At 37.8% G+C, this 15018-nt stretch overlaps 2 protein-coding genes and 1 pseudogene across 2 annotated transcripts in view; 2 read left to right on the plus strand and 1 right to left on the minus strand.

Annotated features, from left to right (window-relative positions):
• LOC111749881 (olfactory receptor 1J21-like) overlaps positions 1-15018 on the minus strand; it is a 71683-nt gene that overhangs the window by 40631 nt on the left and 16034 nt on the right. The gene's annotated exons all lie outside the window — the stretch shown is intronic.
• Positions 5267-6399, plus strand: LOC111749826 (olfactory receptor 1J21-like; annotated as a pseudogene).
• LOC111749882 (olfactory receptor 1J4-like) lies at positions 13917-14867 on the plus strand. The gene has a single exon (XM_023545340.2). The coding sequence runs from the start codon at positions 13917-13919 to the stop codon at positions 14865-14867; it is 951 nt and encodes a 316-aa protein (XP_023401108.2).

Consider the following 15018-nt stretch of genomic DNA (forward strand, 5'->3'; position numbering starts at 1 on the left):
GGTGAGATGGTATTTCATTGTAGTTTTGATTTGCATTTCTCTAATGACTAATGATCATGAGCATTACGACGGGTAATTGTTAGCTGCCCGAATGTCTTCTTTGGTGAAGTGACTGTTCGTATGCTTTGCCCGTTTTTCAGTCGGGTTATTTGTCTTTTTGTTGTTAAGGTTTTCCAGTATTTTGTAAATTTTAGAGATTAGACCTTGATCAGCCAAACATTTTTTCCCAGTCTGTAGGATCTCTTTTTACTCTTTTGGTAAAATCTGGATGAGTATAACTGTTTGATTTTTTAGGAGCTCCCAGCTATCTAGTTTCTCTTCCAGTGTTTGTGCATTGTTAGTTATGTTTTGTATTCTGTTTATGCAATGTATTAGGGCTCCTAGCATTGGCCCTATTTTTTCTTCCACGACCTTTACCATTTTAGATTTTACATTTAGGTCTTTAATCCATTTTGAGTTAGTTTTGTACATGGTGTGGGGTATGGGTCTTGTTTCATTTTTTTGAGGATGGATATCCAGTTATGCCAGCACCATTTGTTAAAGAGACTGTCCTTTCCCCCATTTAATGGACTTGGGGCCTTTGTCAAATATCAGCTGCTCATCCCCAGACCCACTGCTGTCGAGTCAATTCCGACTCATAGGTGGATGAATTTACATCTGGGTTCTCAATTCTGTTCCATTGGTCTGTGTATCTGTTGATGTACCAGTACCAGGCAACTTTGACTACCATGGCAGTGTAATAGTTCTAAACTCAGGTAGTGTGAGGCCTCCCACTTTGTTCTTCTTCTTCACTAATGCTTTACTTATCCAGGGCCTTTTCTGTTTCCAGATGAAGTTCGTAATTTGTTTCTCCATCTCGTTAAAAAATGCCATTGGAATTTGGATCGGGGTTACATTGTATCTGTAGGTCTCTTTGGGTACAATTGACATTTTCACAATGTTAAGTCTTCCTATCCATGAGCAAGGTATGTTTTTCCACTTATGTAGGTTTCTTTTGGTCTCGTACAGTAGTGTCTTGTACTTTTCCTTGTATAGGTCCTTTATATCTCTGACTAGATTTATTCCTAAGTATTTTATCTCCTTGTGGGCTATTGTAAATGGTATTGATTTGGTGATTTCCTCTTCCAAGTTCTCTTTGTTGGTGTAGAGGAATCCAACTGCTTTTTGTTTTATCCCATATCCAGATAATTTGCTGAACCCTTCTATTAGTCCCAATGTTTTTCTTGTGAATTCTTTAGGGTTTTCTGTATATAAGATCATATCATCTGCAAATAGGGATACTTTTACTTCTTCCTTACCAATTTGGATGCCTTTTTTTCTTTTTCTTGCCTTGTTGCTCTGGCTAAGGCATCCAGCCCAGTGTTGAATAAGAGTGGTGATAAAGAGCATCCTTGTCTAGTTCCTGTTCTCAAGGGGAATGCTTTCAAAAGTCTCTCGATTTAGCATAATATTGGCTGTTGGCTTTGTATAAATGCCCATTATTATGCTGAGAAATTTCCCATCTATTCCAATTTTGCTGAGAGTTTTTATCATGAATGTTGTAGGACTTTGTCAAATGCCTTTTCTGCAACAATTGATAAGATCATGTGTTTCTTATCTTCTGTTTTATTTATTGTAATGGATTACACTGATTGTTTTTCTAATGTTGGACCACCCCTGCACATTGGTATGAATCCCACTTGGTCATGGTGAATTATTTTTTTGATGTGTTGTTGAATTCTATTGGCTAAAATTTTGTTGAGGATTTTTGTGTCTATGTTCATGAGGGATATTAGTAATTTTCTTTTTTGTGGTGTCTTTACCTGTTTTTGGTAACAGGGTTATGCTGGTTTCACAGAATGAGTTTGGGAGTATTTCATCGTTTTCTATGATCTGGAATACCTTTACTAGTACTGGAGTTGACTTTTCCCTGCAAGTTTGGTAGAATTCCCTAGTGAAGCCGTCAGGGCCAGGGCTTTTTTTGTTGGGGTTGTTTTAATTACCTCTTCAATCTCTTATTTTGTTATAGGTTTATTTAGTTTTTCTACCTCAGTTTGTGTTTGTTTAGGTAGGTAGTGTGTTTCTAGAAATTTATCCATTTCCTCTAGGTTTTCGATTTTGTTGGAGTACAGCTTTTCATAGTATTCTCTTATGATTCTTTTAATTTCAGTTGGGTCTTTTGTGATATTACCCACCTAGTTTCTTATTCGGATTATTTACTTCCTTTCCTGTTTTTCTTTTGTTGGTTTGGCCAACAGTTTATCAATTCTGTTGATATTTTTCAAAGAACCAGCTGCTGGTTTTGTTAATTCCTTCAGTTGTTTTTCTATTCTCTATTTCATTTAATTTTGCTTTAATTTTTATTATTTCCTTTCTTTTGGTGCCCATGGGCTCCTTTTATTGCTCTTTTTCTATTTGTTCAAGCTGCACGGTCAATGTTTTGATTTTGGTCACTTCTTTTTTCTGGATGTGTGCATTTATTGCTATAAATTGACCCCTGAGCACTGCTTTAGCTGTGTCCCAAAGGTTCTGGTAGGATGTATTTTCACTCTCATTTGATTCTGTGAATTTCTTTATTCCATCCTTGATTTCTTCTATAACCCAGTAGTTTTAGAGCAAGGTGTTCAGTTTCCATGTGTTTTTTTTTTTTTCCTTGCTTTTTCTCTTAATGATACGTACCTTTATAGCTTTATTTTCGGAAAAGATGCTTTGTAATATTACAGTGCTTTGAATTCTTTTAAGGCTTGTTTTCTGGACTAATGTGTGGTCTATTCTGGAGAATGTTTCTTGTGCATTGGAAAAGAAAGCATACTTGGCTGCTGTTGGGTGGAGTGTTCTCTTTGTCTATGAAATCAGGTTGGTTGGTTGTGGCATTTAGATCTTCCCTGTCTTTATTGAGCTTTCTTCCAGATGTTCTGTCCTTCACTGAAAGTAGTGTGTTAAAGTCTCCTACTATTATTGTGGAGCTGTCTGTTTCTCTTTTCAGTGTTGTTAGAGTTTGTTTTACATATTTTGCAGCCCAGTCTGTGGGTATGTAAATATTTATTATGATTATGTCCTCATGGGGTATTGACCCTTTAATCATTATATAGTGTCCTTCCTTACCCCTCGTGATAGATTTTGCTTTAAAGTCTTTTTTGTCAGAAATTAATATTCCCACTCCTGCTCTTTTTTGATTGTTGTTTGATTTTTTTTTCTATCCTTTCAGTTTTAGTTTGTTTGTTTGTGTCTTTGAGTCTAAGGTGTGTCTCTTGTAGGCAGCATATAGACAGACCATTTTTGTAATCCATTCTGCCACTCTCTGTCTCTTTATTGGTGAGTTGTCTGTCCCTCCCTCTACTGCTCAGTCACACTCCTCAACTTTGTCTTTGATGTCCAGGGCTCCTAGGTTGTCATATATAATCAATCCACTTTTTTGGGGGGAGGGGTCTTTGTTGTAAGACGGACCACAGGAAGTGTGTGACTACTCTGCTGTCTTGGCCCCACCTCCTTGACAATATATATTAAAGCAGAAAATGCACATACCTTCCCATTCCATTTCTAGCAATTTATCCTACATTGTCCCATTGCAAATTAACATTGAACAATGCCATTATTTGCAATATGTTAGGAAATAGGAAAAAAATAGAAACAATATAAATGTCCATCAGACAACTAATTTGTGTATTTATTCCAATAAATGGGATATTAACATATTATTAATTATCAAAACTGAATGTGTAATTCTTCTAAGGTAAAAATATCAAGTTAATAATATTTTTTCTTTTTTTTCCCCACAATTCAGTGAAACCAATTACAGACAGGATTTTTAATGTAGAGGGCTGAAGGACTAGGGATTTTAGAGTTCATGTCAGTCAAGTTGAGAGAATTTATAGATAACAGAATCTTTACTTAACCCCATAAATGACTGATGACTCCTACGGTGAGGTACTTCTCAGCTATCAGAGAAAGACCTAGAGATTAATTGTAATTATATATTACATGGGTTCTGTTTTTCAATAGCTAGAGCCATCATGTTCTTATTTCTTATTATTTTGAAAAGGTTCATATATGCAGGTCTAAGACTAATGAACCCAAACCAGAAAGAGAAATGAATGATAGGTGGTACTAGCAGAAAGTGTTATAAATATTATAAGAAAAATATAAGGAATGAGTCATCAGTAAAAAGCTAGGGTAAGAACATGGGAAAATGGTAATCGTTATTTGGTAAAATAGATTAGACAAACACATATAAAGGGTTTTTTCTTTGACAATTCCAGAATGGGACTGGAAAAAGCTAATGACTTTCCTGATGTTCTGAAGACTTGAACAAGAGAAACTCTGGTTTGAATTATGGAGGAAATAAGGCAGGAATTTGGAAGAAAAAGTTGATTTTTTTCTTCGCCCTTCATTGAAAATTTTCGTAGAAGGTATGATGGTAGACTGAAAATATCGAGGAGTGAGAAAGAATTTTCTTTAAGTACTGATATCTATACTATAAGGTATACCACTGTATTCTTTATATTATTGACATAGATTACTATCCTTAAAGTCCATGCCTTAGCTAGTTACTTAGGATGTTTCTCACCATGTGTGCACATCTGGATTTCTGGGAGATGCAGAGCAGGCCACTGATTTGTCTAGCCCTATGTAATTCATAAGAATGAAACATTTAACCAAAAAGTGTGAGAGACGAATAGGAAGAGAGGAGTTAAAGAGAGAGTTTAAAGTAGTCTATATCCCATTACTAACTAAAAGGTTGGCACAGTGAACCCACCAAACAGTGTCTCAGAAGAAAGGACTGGCGGTCTGCTTCCAAGAGACACAGCCTTGAAAACTCTATGGAGTGTTGCTCTACACTGTAACACATGGGGTTACCTTGAGTTGGAATCAACTCAATGACAACTTTTTTCTTCTTTTTTTAATAGTCTAACAACTGGTTAGTTACCTACCCTTGCACCCTAGTTTCTTAATCTCAAGCTTGAAACTTGTGTCATCTGATAAATCATTCTGATGTTTCATGGTTCTTCCAAAAGAGCTTTTTTTAATTTCTACGGGGACCCATAATAGCCTATGGTCAGACTGTTGGCTGACTGTAATCAGTAGAAAAAAAGCATGAGACATTCAAGATTCGTATACTGAGTAGTTCAAATACATGTTTTTATTTTGTAATGATTTCTTATTCTTTCATATTGCAATCTCATTTTTCAATCTACGGCAAAAGAGAAGAAAAGGATGAAGAGGTACAATCAGAGCAGCTTCTGAGTTCTTTCTCCTGGGGATCTCCATCAGGCTGGAGGGGCTGGGCATGCATCTCACCACAGTGCTGGGGAACCTGTTCATCATCCTGCTCATAAGGCTGGATTCTTGCCTCCACACCCCCATGTACTTCTTCCTCACCACGGGACCTTCTCTGACATCTCTTTCTCAGCACCAAAGATGCTAATGAACTCACAAACACAGAGTGAATCCATCTCATATACTGGGTGCATTTTTCAGGTGTACTTTTCTTGGTGATATTGATAGTTTCCTTCTTACCTCAATGGCCTATGACAGGTACATGGCAGTTTGTCACCCCTTCCACTATACCACCATCATGAGTCAGAGCCTGTGTTGCCTACTAGTAATTGTGTCCTGAATCTTATCCTTTACAACTGTGCTATTGCACACCTTGCTTCTTGCTCATCTCTCTTTCTGTAGAGACAACACCGTTCCCCACTTCTGTGACCTCTCTGCCTTACTTAAGCTGTCCAGCTCAGACACCTCAACCAATGAGCCAATTATCCTCACTGAGAGGGTGGTGATTCTTACGCTTCCATTCATATGCATCCTGCTCTCTTATGCCACATTGCCACCACCAACCTGAAAGTCCCATCAACGAAGGGAATCTTCAAAGCCTTGTCCACCTGTGGCTCCCACCTCTAGGTAGCGTCTGTATACTAAGGGAGAATTATTGGATTGTACTTTTTGCCCTCATCCAGTAACTCCAATGACAAGGATGCCATTGTGGCTGTATTATACACTCTGGTTACTCCCATGCTAAATCCCTTCTTCTATAGTCTGAGGAATCAGGACATGAAAGGAGCTCTGGGAAATATACTCAATAGAAGGACATTTTCACCATAGAGTGCACTGAATTTAGGCAGGTGTTTTGATTGGATTTGTTCATAAAAATAAGATGTTAGAACACATGTAAAGAGTCTTGAAAAGAGCTGTGCATGGTGGCTTGTTCTTTGGGAGCCCAGAGAATACCATGTGAAGAAACAAATACTAGTCTAATACAGAATGAAAGATCACAGAAAGAGAGACTCTAACTGTCCCAACCATACTGGCCATACCAAGTGAGACCTACAGTTGTTAGGGAAAATTTCTGAAACATCCAGCCATAGACAATTCAGCCCAGGCTAGTACTGCTCAGCTGACTCATGGAATTGTGAGCAAATAAAGTGATTGGTGTTTTAAGCCTCTATGTTTTTGGTGTTTTTTTTTTTTTTTCCACAAAGTTAACTGATATATTTCTCATATTCCTGTGGCATTCACAACCCTTGTCCATGCTGATGACTTCTTACTGAGAACATTATGACTCTGCCTGAGAACTATTTCACTTCCTCTGAGAATAAGAGGATCCCTACCCCATCTGACCTGCTCACAGACAGGTCAGATGGGGTAGGAATTTAATGGCTCCAGAGAATCTCTTAGTCAAGTACAGGTAGGAGATGGTGGAAACAACTCCTGCCTATCTTACACATTGGGTGGGACAACTCTGAGGAATGCTTAAAGTGGGCCATTTCTCAGAGGCCTGACCCCACATCTTTCAGTGGTAATTAACTATTACCATACACCGTATTGACAACCTACCTTTCCATGTCTTAGATCACCACTCTTCTACTCGCTCTTTCTGGAACTACCTTCTTAATAAAGTACTTGTATTCAAATACTTTCCTCAGGGTCTTGCTCTGGTCTACCTCAACCTAAGACAGTAAGTACAGAAGTGGTCTTATGAAGACACTCAGGATACGGTCCTGGCTTAAGATCACTTGATGGTCAAAGGGCAACAGAGCACATCATTGGTGTTAGGTGGGTTGGTGGTAACTCTGGAGTACAGAAGTATCATAACCACTAAGATTCTCACCTGATGTAAATTGGGTTGAGTATTGTTGGGAACGGAAGCACTGCCTTATAAAATAGAGTTCTTTGAAAGATATGGGCATTTGGTAATTTTAAAATCCATGGGACTGGTTGGCCTTTGTTAATGACAATAGATACCAAAGTGGGGGAAAATAACAATCTCAGGTCAGTGACATAACAATTTAGGACAGTGTGTGAATGTCATAGAGCTCATGGGACATTTAAATAAACCCTCACTTTCTTTTATGGAGTTCAGACTGTGCAGAAAAGAAGACACAAGATTTGATCATATGAGGTTGGCAAATATCCTGTCCATGTCATAACAGATTAAGCTTAATTTGGGGGAAAAAAATGTGAGTGGCTAGGGGATGAACCACAGCAGAATATACCAATGACTTCTCACTATAAATACTAACAGCCTTCTGACTGAGGAATTTCCCTGTCTAGAGATATGTGTTTGGCTTAAGCATGGGGCTGGCTAGAAGTGCTGGGGAGTTAATACCCCTGGAAAAAGCCCTCAGTAAATGGTGAATGAGAGTTCAGGGATGTATCTCAGTTTCCCTTCCCTCTGGTAAAACAATTTAAGGAGTATTTTTTACTGATCCCCAGAGATGTTTGAGGAATTGGTCCCCAGATACCCACAACAGTAACCTACTCAATAGCATAGCCTTTAATGGCTGCACTCCCTTCTCTGTCTTACTCCCCAGTCTCCTAAGTTGCATCCTAGGATCCTCCAAAGGAAATTACTTGTGCTCACATCCTTTATCTCAGGATTTCAATCATGTGTGTGGATACCCTAGCTATTTGTGGGAAGGACTGGGAAATTCTTTGGATTCTGAACCACTGTTATGTGTCAAGACATGAGCTGCTTGCTAAGTCCTGTTGTCACAGAGACATTTGTTTAAATGGAAAGTGACCACTTAATGGGTATAAGATTTCCTTTTCAGGTGAGATCTGCAAATAGAGCAGTGATGGTTGCACAGCATTTTGAATGGACTAAAAGCCACTGGGAAAACCTGGTGCATAGTGGTTAAGTGCTATGGCTGCTAACCCAAATGTCGGCAGTACAAATTCACCAGGCCCTACTTGGAAACTCTATAGGCAGTTCTGCTCTGTCCTGTAAGGTCGCTATGAATTGAACTTGACTTGACGGCAGTGGGTTTAAATGCCACTGAGTTGTACACTTTAAAATATTTAATTTTATGTCATGTGAATATTACCACATTAAAAAAAGAAACCTGCTGAAGCAGATGACTATACCTTTCTGAATGACTAAGGAGAGATCATTTTATGTCTGCTGCTCCAGAGCTCCCCATTTTACTTCCAATTATCAGCTCCCTATTTTACTTCCAATAATATCCCACTTTAGCCAATAAACTATAAGATCACTTTATCTCAGAGACATAGGCTTCTCACTAATATACGAATTCCAAGGGGAGTGAATTCATCTGTCATTTATTTCCATATCCCAGTGGTGTTTCAGCTCTGTCCCATAGTTGAAAAAGTGGCTTTCCCAGAATAAGATCTTTTTGGTGCTTGCAGTCATGTCTGTTTGTTGCTAGACTGAGATAGTCTGAAGAATCAAGCAGAAAAATATCTGAGCAATGGACTGATGTTTTTCTGTAAATTCACTCATTCTCTAACACAAAGGTCACAATGAATTCCTTTTAATGTTAATCCGCATTTCTCCGAGCCTTGTATTTCCAATCATCTTCAACCACAGCAGAAAAAAAAAAAAAAAAAAGGAAAATTCAGAATGTTGTGTCCAAATTTCTCACCCTAGTTGGAGCAGCAGAGGCTGTACTTTGCCCATTATGCTGTTTAGATACTGCCTGGCTAGCTTGATCAGTTTTGCCAAGATTAAAAGACTTAAATCATATTGTCTTTTACTATAATCTTCTTACTCTCTAAAAGCCTATTACATGAGGGGAGGAAGATGTGAACTCACCAAAATGCTTTAGTGATTGTCTTTATCTGATATGAAGTATATATTTAAACCAATAGTGTGAGCTGGTTTAAGTATTAAGAAACATTTTCAAAGATAATATCACAAATTCATAAAAAATGGTAAATATGAAAAATTATGATGAATTATGAAATGAATACTTCTGAGGGCTCATGTGTGGCCAGCAATAGTGCTTTTTCCCAACAGTGAAAGTGGAAAACCTTAGAATTTGGGAGGCATGAGCTGAGCATTAAGAAATACTTCTCCTCAATAGTGGGGAGAAATTGACCCTAGACTAAGTGCAGCTCTGGTCCCACCTAACAGAGCTTAAAAGCAAGACCTGAAATGATTAATCTTTTTCCAAGTAACGTTACTGCATCTCAGAACAAAGCTAACACTATTTGTAGGAATAAAAAATATCCAGCAATCAGCATGTGAAAATCCACAATGTCTACCACCCAGTCAAATATTACCGGGGGTGGAAAAAGGCAAGAAAATAAAGCCCAGAATGAGGGCAAAAATCAGTCAATAGAGACTGATGCAGAAATGATGCAGATGATAATTTGAGCAGATAAGAGCATTAAAACAACTATTACGACTAATGAGTTAAAAGTAAAAGGTTGGAAAAAATATACTATCCTAAAACTAATTAAAAGCAAGCTCGAGAGGCTATATTAATATAAAAAAATAGATTCCAGAGCAAATAATATCCAGAATAAAGAGAGTCATTCTTAGTGATAAAGAGTTCAAGGCATTCAGAGGAGCTACTAATTCTAAACTTTTGTGTTCCTGATAACAATAGCTTCAAAATATGTAAAATAAAAACTGATATGGAGAAAAAGACAAATCTATAATTATAGCCTAATCATTCCACAAACCTCTTTCCATAATTTATATAATAGTGGACAGAAAATTAAAAAAAAAAAAGGGCAGAAGATTTGAACAACCTTATTTTTTGTATGGACCAACCAGAGAATATTTTGTTATATTATACATAAGGTTGCCATGAGCCGGAACTGATTGGATGGCAACTAACAACAATGACAACAAATGAACCAACTTAACCAATATTTGTAGAATATTCCTAATCGCCCCCCCAGAAAAAAAAAAAACGAGTATACAGTTTTTAATATTTCCCAAGACAGAATATATTTTGGGCCACAAAACAAGTCTCAGGAAATTTAAAAGTACTCCAGTCATACATACCATGTGTTCTGATCACAATGAAATTAAGTTAGAATCAATGACAGAAGGATTTCTGGAATATAAACAAATTAATTGAAAACTATATAAAAGAATTCAACCAGCTTATAGGTTAAAGAAGAAATTAGAAATTATTTTCAGTGATGTTGATGAATATCACTAACCTTTTATTGAGCAAAAGCAGCCAGATAAGGAAAGCAAAGATTGGTCAAAATGTAAGAGCCAAAACAACAAAACTACTTGAAGGAAATAAAAAAGAACATTTTTGTGATGTCGGAGAAGCAAAGATTTCTCAGTGAGAACACAGAAAATATGAGCTGTAAAAGAAAAATGACCAATTAGAATTCATCAAAATTAAAAACTATGTCTATCAAAGGACACTTTCAAGAAAATAAGTAGGCAAGCCACAGAAAACATTTCATGTATATAGATCTAACAAACAACTTATATCAAGAATATATGAAGACCTCTTATAACTCAATAATTAGAAGGTGAACGACTCAGTAACAAAAAAGTTGAACATTTTGCAAGAGAAGATAGAGTCAATAAGTACATGAATAAGTGCCCAGTACCTTTAATGAACATAGAAATAAAAATACAGCAAAACCAAAATGAGATACTATTGCAAACCTACCATAAAGGCAAAAATGAAAAAAAAAAAAAAAATTGACAACACCAAATATTGGTACAAAGGTGGAGTTCTTGAAATACATTGGGGTGCAGAGGTAAAAGACCTGGGTTACAACCTCCAGCTTGGTTTATTATACACTCTTTAATCTCATTTTCCCCAGTGTAAACTAAGAGGGCAAAAAGCTTTGCGAATCACTAAGCTCCTAGTAGATGCTTTGTAGCTATTATCATTATTCCCCAAGGGTGAACTCTGCTATTACCTGCTATAAACAAACAATTCTTCTCCAAATGGAAGTCAAGGAAAAATTTAATGGTTATTTGTCTCTAATTTGGAGTTTCAGAATATTTCCCACTGGGATCCTCTCCGTGGTTCATAAAGTTGGAACCCATGCCCATTGCTCTGGAGCTGTGAACAAGAGTGTCTGAATAGATCTACCTTGTTTGGTTAGGAACGGATCACTCTTCTCAATGTGTCTTTGAGACTGTTAGAGGCTCCATCTGTTTTACCTGATTCTGGGTCTTCTTGAGAAAAATGGAAGAACCATCCCATGTCTTATAGCTGAAGGTATCTGTGCTCATCACCTTAGAGTCCATGTTAGAGCAGGAGTAGAATTTAGATTCAGTCATTTGATTATCTGTGTTTGTGTGTGTTTACATGTGCAGGCATTCAGTGTGCTCATGATTGCTAACATGATTCTACTCTTCAAACAAGAATAAGACAGCTCTGTGCAGAATAATTTTTCTGGAACTGATCATTTTTCCAGATTTTTAGAGGATAGGGTAAACACATATCTCCTCTCATTTGCTCTTAATCCATCATTGAGTTCTGTTGGTTTTCTCTCCAAATTTTATCCCAATTCTCCTTAATTATCTCCATCCTACCTGCAATAATCCAGGTATACACAGTCATTAATTTGTATCTGGACTACTGCAGTAGCCTCCTATTAAGATCCCTGCTGACACTCAAGCATTACTATACTCTGTTCCCCACCTGGTAGCCAGTAAGATATTTAAAAATTTTAAATCACTAATTGATTAACCTTTTCATGGGTGTTGTGTTGCTCTGAGAATAGAATTGAAATTTTCTATTACGGCAGAACAGGCATTACATAATCTGCGTCCAAGATAATTCTTCTGCCTCATATCATTCCCTTGCTCACTATACTCCTGCATTTTCTCTGTTCTTTCCTCTTTCATGTTCTTACACTTACCTAGATTGCCCATTTCTAGAATCTTCACATGACATGCTCTTTCTTATTACCCCAGATTTCTTTTATGGAACCCATCACAATGGGCTTCCTCACCACCCTAGCTTCTTTTAATTTAACAATAACTGTTAAAATCATAAATACACATACCCTGCAATTACATTTCTAGAAATTATTGATATATTTGCCCACGTGCAAGATGATATAGGAGCCACGTTATTTACTGTGCTATTGCGAGAAATAACAAAACATTACAAACAACCTAAATGTCTATCAGGTAGCCAATTAACACTCTTATAATGATTACGGTTATGATTAACATAGTAATGTTCAGAAAAAGAATGTATAATTCTTCTCAGGTAACAATGTTTTCTTAACAGCATTTTATACTTAGCAGGCAGAACATAGGGGTTTTCCATACCATGTAGTAAAGTTGGAGAGCCAGTGGTTGACACAAATGGTTAAGAGCTTGGCTATTAACCAAAAGGTTGGAAGTTTGAATTCACCCACATGTGCCTCAAAAAAAAAGGCTTGGCACTCTGCTTCCAAAAGATCACAAGTCATTGAAACCTTTATGGAATGCAGTTCTACTCTGAAACACATGGGGTCACAATGAATCAGAATTAACTTGATGGCAACTGGTTTGGTTTTCTTGGTTTAGCCTAGTTGGGAGAATTTGTAGATACTGGAATCTTTGGTTAATACTGAATGTGAATGATGGGTCCTTTAATGAGGTACCTCTCAGCCCTCAAAGTGAAAGACCTTGAGAAAATTGAGTCCTTATATATTACATGTGTTCTATTTTGTAGTAGGCACAGGCATCGTATTTCTTTTTCTTATTCTTTTTTCAGTGTTCCTATGGATTGGACTAAGGCTAACTGATCTGAAGACTCGAGAGGAATGATATAGTATTCAGAGTATAAGCAGTATTCCAAATTAGAAAAATATCAGGTCTGTGTCACTGGCATAAAACTAGGTTAGGATCAGTTTAAAAGGAGAAGGTTCTATTTGGTAAACTAGCCTAGACAAACAATTACAAAGAGCTGCTTCTTGGACAGTTTCAGGGTGTGACTGGAAAAGCCAGTGTCTTTCATGGTGTTGTAAAAACTAGAACAAAAGTGATCTGGTTTGAATTGAGGAAATTTATCAAGCAGAGTTTGGAAGACAAACTAGCCTTCATTCTTCCCTTCCAAAAAACATTCCTTTAGAAAGAGTAATGGTACACCGAAAATGTTGAGAAGTGGGAAGGAATTTTGTTGAAGAAACTACTGATGGCTATGTTACAAGGTGTGTTAAGGTCTTTTGTTATTGACCTAGATTCTTTTCCTTAATGACATTGCTTTGGCTAGTTACTTACGATGTCTCTCACCAAATGTCCAAATCCTAATTTCTGTGAGATTCAGAGCAGCCCATTAGGTGTCTTATCTTGATCCAACTCACTGAAGTCAAACATTAGCCAAATACTGTGTGAGAGAAATAGGGAGGGTCAAGAGTGGCACCAAATCAATTGGAGAGCCTGTAATAGTCTTTCTATCAAGTGTTCACTGACCTATTTTTGCATCCTAAATTCTTAATCTCAGATTTCTGTTATAAACTGATGAACTTATCAAGTTTAAACATGGTCTGATCTGATAAATAATTCTGATGTTTCGTGGTCCCCACAAAAGAGTTGTGTTGTTTTCTAGATGGACACATTACCTGGGGAAAAGTGCATGACATAGTCAGATTAAGTTTGACATACTGATTAGTTCAAAAACATTTTCTCACTATGTGACATCAGAATGATTTCTTATCCTTTCACATTTCCGTGTGTCTTTTCACCTACAGAAAAAAGGAAGAACAGGATGAGGAGGGATAATCAGAGCAGTATGTCTGAATTTCTCCTCCTAGGACTTCCCATCTGGATGGAGCAGCACGACATGTTCTTCCCCCTGTTCCTGGGCATGTACCTCACCACAGTGCTGGGGAACCTGCTCATCATCCTGCTTATCAAGCTGGACTCTAGCCTCCACACCCCCATGTACTTCTTCCTCAGCCACTTGGCCTTCACTGACATCTCTTTCTCATCAGTCACAGCCCCAAAGATGCTGATGAACATGCAAACACAGAATCAATCCATCTCTTATGCTGGGTGCATTTCTCAGGTGTATTTTTTCATATTCTTTGCTGATATTGATAGTTTCCTTCTCACCTCAATGGCCTACGATAGGTACATGGCCATTTGTCACCCCCTTCACTATTCCATCATCATGAGGCAAAGCCTGTGTTTCCTGCTAGTAATTGTATCCTGGGTCTTATCCTTCGCCAATGCCCTAGTGCACACCCTACTCCTGGCCTATCTGTCCTTCTGTGGAGACAACACTCTTCCTCACTTCTTCTGTGACCTATCTACCTTGCTGAAGCTGTCCAGCTCAGACACCTCAACCAATGAGTTGGTTATTCTGACTGTAGGGGGAGTAGTCATTACCCTTCCGTTCATATGCATCCTGGTCTCTTATGGTCACATTGGTGCCACCATCTTGAGGGTCCCCTCGACCAAGGGGATTTGCAAAGCCTTGTCCACTTGTGGCTCTCACCTCTCTGTAGTGTCTCTGTACTATGGGGCAATTATTGGATTGTATGTTTCCCCCTCATCCAGTGACTCCAATAGCAAGGATGTCATTGTGGCTGTATTTTACACTCTGGTCACTCCCATGCTAAACCCTTTTATCTACAGTCTGAGAAACCGGGACATGAAAGGGGCTCTGGGAAATATACTCAGTAAAGTTTTCACCATAATGTACTCTGTAGACTAGTGTTGTGACTTGTTTTGTTCAATAAGATACTGGCAAAAATAGAGGCTTGAAAAGCCCTGTGCATGGTGGCTTGCTCTTTCTTCTACTGAGACCCAGAAACCGTCATGTGAAGAAATGTTTTAGTCTAATGGAGAAAGAAAAAACCCTGGAG

The sequence above is a fragment of the Loxodonta africana genome, chromosome 9 (assembly GCF_030014295.1).
Source record: "Loxodonta africana isolate mLoxAfr1 chromosome 9, mLoxAfr1.hap2, whole genome shotgun sequence".
Classification (NCBI taxonomy): Eukaryota; Metazoa; Chordata; class Mammalia; order Proboscidea; family Elephantidae; genus Loxodonta; species Loxodonta africana.